General features: G+C 41.6%; 1 protein-coding gene across 1 annotated transcript; it reads left to right on the top strand.

The window, feature by feature from the left end:
* Positions 1–344: 344 nt before the first annotated feature.
* On the top strand, positions 345–3,915 carry LOC121580300 (gamma-sarcoglycan-like). Its single transcript, XM_041895357.2, has 5 exons — positions 345–616; positions 902–1,021; positions 1,209–1,281; positions 2,311–2,434; positions 2,719–3,915. Exons 2-5 carry the CDS (start codon positions 913–915, stop codon positions 2,890–2,892), a joined length of 480 nt encoding a protein of 159 aa, XP_041751291.1. The 5' UTR covers positions 345–616; positions 902–912; the 3' UTR covers positions 2,893–3,915.
* Positions 3,916–7,370: the final 3,455 nt, after the last annotated feature.

The following is a 7,370-nucleotide window of genomic DNA, read 5'->3' as shown; positions in this document are numbered from 1 at the left end:
TATTCGTGATCATTGCACTTTAAAATGGCAGTGTCCTCTCCTTGTACTATATGCCTCATGAGTGAAATATAAATGTGTTTCGGTAATGACCCTCATTAAGCTTACCGTATACTTCCCAGTCGAAACAGTTTGTGCATATGTCACATTTTGGTTCATTTTGGTCTTCTGCAGGGTTTTTTTGGCTGTTTGTGCACACACATTTTTTTCGTGAGGCAAGTCGGAATTCAGTAGCTGAAGACTACGCCCCTTCATCTGTGATTGGTCAACAGTACTACTCCTAGTAGGAGTGGGAACTGTTGATGGGAAGTGTTTGTTGTCATTCAACGAGAGACGACTAGTTTTCATGCACATTTTTTCACTTGAGAAATACTGCACCAAATATGTTAGATGTAAAATTACACGACTAAGACCACTTTCTTGTTTTATCTCAGATTTATTTGGACTATTTTTAGGAAGTGTATACTGGCTATGTTGTTGCTACGGTGCCTTAAGTGGGACAAACAATAATATTGTCGCTTCTTTCTCATTTTTCAAGCAAAGGTATTTTAAGGGAGTATGTGAGCCACATACGTTCGCTTCGCCTAGCCGAGATATGCTAAGAGCAAACCGAACCTAAGTATGCGGACGCCTTTAGCCAACTCAATGGATCCCATTTATGAAGCACCTTTCGTTTAAGAATCTTTATGTGTTTTTACATATTGGGGTTAACTCACATCTCCCACTACTTAATGTATGTATATGTGGGTGACAGAACATTTCTGTTCTGTTGCATCAAAATGCTATGTGGGTAGATGTCTAGGGAACATTTGAACTCAAACCACTGTGTGCATCTATTTACTTAAAAGTGTTAAATGTCTGTGTTTTAATCACTTTGATAATATAATTGATTATTTGTCTTTAGGTCCAAAGATCATGGAAACCGTAGGACAACATTTTGAGGTGATGTCGAGCACTGGGAAATTGCTATTTTCAGCTGGTACAGAACAGGTGGTTGTTGGAGCAGATAAACTAACAATTACAGGTATGTAGACATTTCACACTATTCAGAGAGACAGTCCAACTTTGTTGAATCATAAAACATCATATGCTAGTTTTGTCTGATGTAACTAAGGGATGTGGCAATACATACTGTATCTGCATACTGATTCACATGTTACTATAAGAACATAATCTAAATTGGGCAGTGCTCCTACATTTGTGTTCTACAGGGTCTGATGGTGCTTATTGTGAACATTCCATAGAGACATCCCTGGTCAGGGCAGAGCCTTCCAAGGACTTGAGGTAACTTTGAAACTTTGAAACCTAATGGGAGTTTTTCCTGATCATAGTGGAGAAAGGCCTTTGCTTTTCTTGTATTGTTAAATTAGACTTATGATAATATTGTAATCTATTTGTTGTAACAGAAATTATCCCACCTTTGGTAAACACATACCTTAAGTGATTAATGAGAATTGGACATTTTACAATTACCATATCTATCACACAGCAGGGCAACATTTCCCAAGACGTCTTCTCTCCTCAATATAAATGTCCCAGGCTGCAGCCCAGGTGTAACAGGAACAACAGTCCCCTGCGCTGGGGGTTCTGAGCAGCATGTGTCTCCTGTGCCATTGTTATCTCTCCCTCCAGCTTGGTTCCCCCAGTGTGTGGCCCTCAGAATGCACAGTGCTCTGCTCCTTCTCTCCCTCAGCATACAAAGTGTCCTACCTTATAACGAATCCTAATCCTAATGCCACACACTCCATGTGCTGCCAGTGGGTGGGAGTAAAGACCTCTGTTCTCTTGTGTACATGAGTGGGCAGACCAATAAGTTGGGACTTATGTATTCTGAGGCTTTACTGTTGATGTAAAAAGATCACGTAATGCTTTTGTAGAAATAAGGAAATCCAATTTACATATTTAATTAAGATAAGAGGTATCAGAGGGGTATTAAGCTGGTTTCTGATTTGGAGGGATCCAGGGGTCTCATAGCAACAGCTTGGAGATGCTGGGTATAAATAGCCCTGTCATTGGCTCATATTGTTAGGTGAAAACCCGAGTGAAGTTGCCCACAGTTCTTCCAGCCTCTGCCAACTAATGCAATTCAAACATGTTCTGAATTCTAATTGATAACATAATTGAATTAATTTTCATGTAGAATTAATAAATGTTCTAAACTGGTAATGTTTGGATTTTCTGCTACCTAAAGGCTTATCGTTGTACATGCAAATAATTAATAAGTCCTATTCCACCTTTAAGTGTGAAGTATGCACCACTTGTGTCCATTATCTTATATATTTTACTGTATACTCTGTCTTTCTGTGTGGTCAGGCTAGAGGCCCCCACCCGTTCCCTCCACCTGGATGCTCCAAAGGGAGTCCATATCAAAGCAGTGTCCGGCAGTGCCCAGGCCGTGTCCAGAATGGACATCTCTCTACTCTCTATGGATGGAGTGGTAAGAAAGAGGCTGGGGGTAGAACAACTAAATCTAGGATAGCATACATGCCAACACTTAACTTCAGTGTCCTGATTACAATACTTATTACACTGTATTTACGAATGTATTTGCATTGGAATAAGGACACTGTAAAGCAGTGTTTCCAAATATATTTCTTATTATTAGCAACAACAAAAAAACATCAACTGTCTTCTTTTAATTCAATGTGCCCAAACGAATAATGAATGGTGCATCACAGTGTGTAGGCTATCAGTTTAAATTATTTCCCCCTCTTTCTGCAGTTGATTCTGGATGCTGAGATGGTGCGGCTGCCCAGGTTACCTCTGAGTGGAGAGGGAGAGAGAGGAAGTCCTGGGGAGCAGCTGTATGAAGTGTGTGTGTGTCCTGATGGGAGACTATACCTGTCCAAGGCTGGTCACACTTCCACCTGCCATGACAACAGTCACAAGTGTTAACAGAACACACTCCATTATCTACCTGGGATTGTCTTTATACAGAATATCATCATAGATATACAGTCTCGCCTGAAATGTATGCAAAATGCCTTTTTAGAAAAATGTAAAGAAACATGTACATGCATGGTGATTGACTCTAGTGGCCACTTAAAATGCCACCCAACTCTGCTGCTTGTTTTGTCTGGGAAAAGTTGAATGCATTTGATCATGCAGAGTTTACAGATGTGAAGATTGTTCACAATGTTCAGAGGGATCTTGATGCGCTAGTATCTGGTGACGTCAAGGTAGGCGGCAACATAATTATTTGAAAAAGTAGCCTACCCATGTCTGCGCAAAATACTGACTGGGTATTTAGGAGTGGGACACCATATACTCTAGGAACCCGTTATGGAATAAAGGCTGTTGCCTGCATATGTCAGGACTGCCAGATATCTACTTCTATTTATGTAGGCCTACTTAATAACTTATATCAATGAAGATTGGACGTATCAGAAGATGGACCATTTAATCGCATTATTATGAGCGTGGGTGGTATGAAAGTACTAGCCTATTGATTCCCATCCAGGTATTGGCAGAAAAATAAAAGTATTACCTAACTCTGAGACAAAATGGTTAACATGGAGTGGAAGCTAAAGAAGATTATGTCCCTTTTACTGGAGCTGATTATTTTGTGCTATATGGTAAGGCATAATGTTTTTCATTTACACATTTACGAGTGGAGTTTTTCATTTGTTGTAGTGAATCTGAAGTTTGAGTGATGCCCTTGGGCAGTTCATGGAACAGCAGAGGAGGATAGAGAATGCAGGCAGTGTGGTCCTGGACAGGAGCTATCTATAGTGAGTAGTCAAACTTGGTATCTCCTGTCAATATTATTGATACAACCAGTCATGCTATTGTATAAATATAATGAATGTCTTTCTTGTCACATACTGTGTTCACATACCACATTTATCCTATTTATCCTAACCCATACATAGTATCCTGTTTATGTTTTGAATTAAAAAATAAATGCATAGGCTACTATATTTGTGCCAAGTATTCAAACTGTCTTACACAGCATCACACTATGTCTCCCAGAAATATGAATTTCAATCAGACAAAGGTGGTTTAAACTCCTGGCAGTCAGACCAGCACAAAGTAAATTACTGTAGCTTTTCAAGCAGCTTCACAAATGTTGATGGTCACTTGCCAAGCCATCCAGTTCCATTGACTGCACCTGAGGAACCCCAGAATATGGGAAGGTTTGTAACATGCCTCTATGCAAGTTGTCTCTCTTTTTCTCTCAGCCACTGTCAGGGAACTCCCAACCCCAAATCACCACCTCCCCATCAGCTGGGTCTCCTGTATATGTGTTAATCCCCACAGGAATGTGTCTTTGGCTACAGGGCGGGTGCCCGCTGTGCACCCTGCAGACCTGCAGGCCGTGTCTATCATGTGCCCACGCCAGCCGCCTCCAAAAGGCTAACTGCACCACCACAGGCAATGCCGTGTGTGGAGACTCACTGCCCGGGTGAGGACAGCTGCTGTCTGAACCTCCCCATTATCTCAGAAGTGTGCACCCATTGTGCCGCTAATGCTGTTGTTTATATTACAGGTTCTATAGGAAAACCAAACGGAGTGGGTTTCAGGACATGAACTGTGTACCCTGTAGAGACACTCCTCTTGCCTATGAGCCTCTCTGTGAGTTGGCCTTTTCATCAATGCAAATTATCTCCCATAGGCAAGATTGCGCTTCAGTCCATGTAGGGTGCATCCCTACCACATGCACACTTAATGTTACTGTACCACTTTTAGATTAATTCAAGAAAATATTATCAGGGAACATGTGAAATGAGCTTTACCGATGTCTGTCTGTTTAGCCATCTTTTTGAGATTGTTTGCCCACACGTCCACTATGTACCAGCCTCAATTCATATTCAGATGTAAAATACTCATTTAGATGATTTTGAGTTACAAAAATGTATTTCAAGAGCATCTGAGAGACCACGTGTTTTGATATTTTCCCACTCCACTTTTGTAGTTGAAATGTGAAATTCTTATGAGACAAATAGGTTATTGTATCCCAGAGTGAGGGTGCTCTCCAAGTGTCTTCTCACAACCTCTCACTACATGCCTCCAGTTGTGATGGAGCGGCATTTTATTCATAGTGACGATTAAAAAAACAAAAACAATGTCTAGGCCAGCACAAGTAAGTTCTTGCATATCCTTTCAACTGAAGAATCTTACTGTAGTTTGTACTTCCAAGCTAACCCCTTGATGATGCCCCGGTGGTATTTACCAAAGGGGTTTTGGCACAGAACAGTGTTATGATTAGATCAGCATGTGACCTTGTTTCAATAGGTTGTCCTCTATCTGAACTGATGAGCAGGAAGGCTTTGGGTAAACAGAGACAACCAGACTCGTGCTGCATCTTTGGCTCTGAGAAGTCACTATTAAAGAGGACGACTTATGAGAGAGCATTCAATGCCTCACTGAAAGACAAAATATACACATGCCAACATACAGTAGCCTACAGACACATGTACACTCACACACACTGAACCTACATTCAATTACAAATCTGAATCATCCCACACTTAAAAACACACATCTGCATGGCATGCTTTGAGAAAATGGGTGTCGTAACTGTTGTGTGGGTGTGCAGTATTGCACCTAAGTATAAACAGCTTAATGATATCTGTCCCCGTGCATGTGTATATGCGTGTTTACAGTGTAGGCAGTAGCAGGGTGAACCTGGTGCCCCTTTCATCCATGGTTTCGTCCAGCCCCAGGGACACAGTCCTGGCTGCGGTCATCTGTAGCGCCCTGGCCTCTGTCCTACTGGCCCTAGTGCTTCTCTGTGCTTCTACTGCAAGAGATAGTTGGAGAAGAAACCTCATGGTAACCCTGCCTCAATCACAGATTATCCCTCATCCCCCTTGTGCTGACTAAGATTGTCCTCATGTGAATTAAAGTATAATGCAGATATTATGCTGTTTTTATACCATGCCAAATATGTACTGCTACAGTGCCTTGCAAAAGTATTCATCCCCCTTGGTGTTTTTCCTATTTTGTTGCATTACTACCTGTAATTTAAATGGCTTTTTATTTGGATTTCATCTAATGGACATACACAGAATAGTCCAAATTGGTGAAGTGAAATGAAAAATACCTTCAGAAGTCACATAATTAGTTAAATAAAGTCCACCTGTGTGCAATCTAAGTGTCACATGATCTGTCAGTATATATACACACCTGTTCTGAAAGGCCCCAGAGTCTGCAACACCACTAAGCAAGGGCACCACCAAGCAAGCGGCACCATGAAGACCAAGGTGCTCTCCAAACAGGTCAGGGACAAAGTTGTGGAGAAGTAACGATCAGGGTTGGGTTATAAAAAATGTAATAAAACTTTGAACATCCGACGGAGCACCATTAAATCCATTATAAAAAAATGGAAAGAATATGGCACCACAACAAACCTGCCAAGAGAGGGCCGCCCACCAAAACTCACGGATCAGGCAAGGAGGGCATTAATCAGAGAGGCAACAAAGAGACCAAAGATAACCCTGAAGGAGCTGCAAAGCTCCACAGCGGAGATTGGAGTATCTGTCCATAGGACCACTTTAAGCCGTACACTCCACAGAGCTGGGCTTTACGGAAGATTGGCCAGAAAAAAGCCATTGCTTAAAGAAAAATAAATAAGCAAACATGTTTGGTGTTCGCCAAAAGCCATGTGGGAGACTCCCCAAACATATGGAAGAAGGTACTCTGGTCAGATGAGACTAAAATTGAGCTTTTTGGCCATCAAGGAAAATGTCTGGCGCAAATCCAACACCTCTCAGCACCCCAAGTAACACCATCCCCACAGTGAAGCATGGTGGTGGCAGCATCATACTGTGGGGATGTTTTTCATCTGCAGGGACTGGGAAACTGGTCAGAATTGAAGGAATGATGGATGACGCTAAATACATGGAAATTCTTGAGGGAAACCTGTTTCAGTCTTCCAGAGATTTGAGAGTGGGACGGAGGTTCACCTTCCAGCAGGACAATGACCCTAAGTATACTGCTAAAGCAACACTCGAGTGGTTTATGGGGAAACATTTAAATGTATTGGAATGGCCTAGTCAAAGCCCAGACCTCAATCAATTGAGAATATGTGGTATGACTTAAAGATTGCTGTACACCAGCAGAACCCATCCAACTTGAAGGAGCTGGAGCAGTTTTGCCTTGAAGAATGGGCAAAAATCCCAGTGGCTAGATGTGCCAAGCTTATAGAAACATACCCCAAGAGACTTGCAGCTGTAATTGCTGCCAAAGGTGGCTCTAAAAAGTATTGACTTTGGGGGGGGGGGTGAATAGTTATGCACGCTCAAGTTCTGTTTTTTTGTCTTATTTCTTGTTTGTTTCACAATAGAAAATATTTAGCATCTTCAAAGTGGTAGGCATGTTGAGTAAATCAAATTATATAACCCCCCCAAAAATCTATTTTAATTCCAGGT

This window comes from Coregonus clupeaformis, chromosome 13, assembly GCF_020615455.1.
Source record: "Coregonus clupeaformis isolate EN_2021a chromosome 13, ASM2061545v1, whole genome shotgun sequence".
Taxonomy (NCBI): domain Eukaryota; kingdom Metazoa; phylum Chordata; class Actinopteri; order Salmoniformes; family Salmonidae; genus Coregonus; species Coregonus clupeaformis.
Note: the sequence above shows the minus strand (reverse complement) of the source record. Positions and strands in the feature narration are given on the sequence as shown.

Coding starts and splice junctions, on each gene's coding strand:
- LOC121580300 (XM_041895357.2), top strand. CDS start 913: ATGGAAACCGTAGGACAACATTTTGAGGTGATGTCGAGCACTGGGAAA. Junction 1,022..1,208: donor AGATAAACTAACAATTACAG/GTATGTAGACAT, acceptor TGTGTTCTACAG/GGTCTGATGGTGCTTATTGT. Junction 1,282..2,310: donor GAGCCTTCCAAGGACTTGAG/GTAACTTTGAAA, acceptor CTGTGTGGTCAG/GCTAGAGGCCCCCACCCGTT.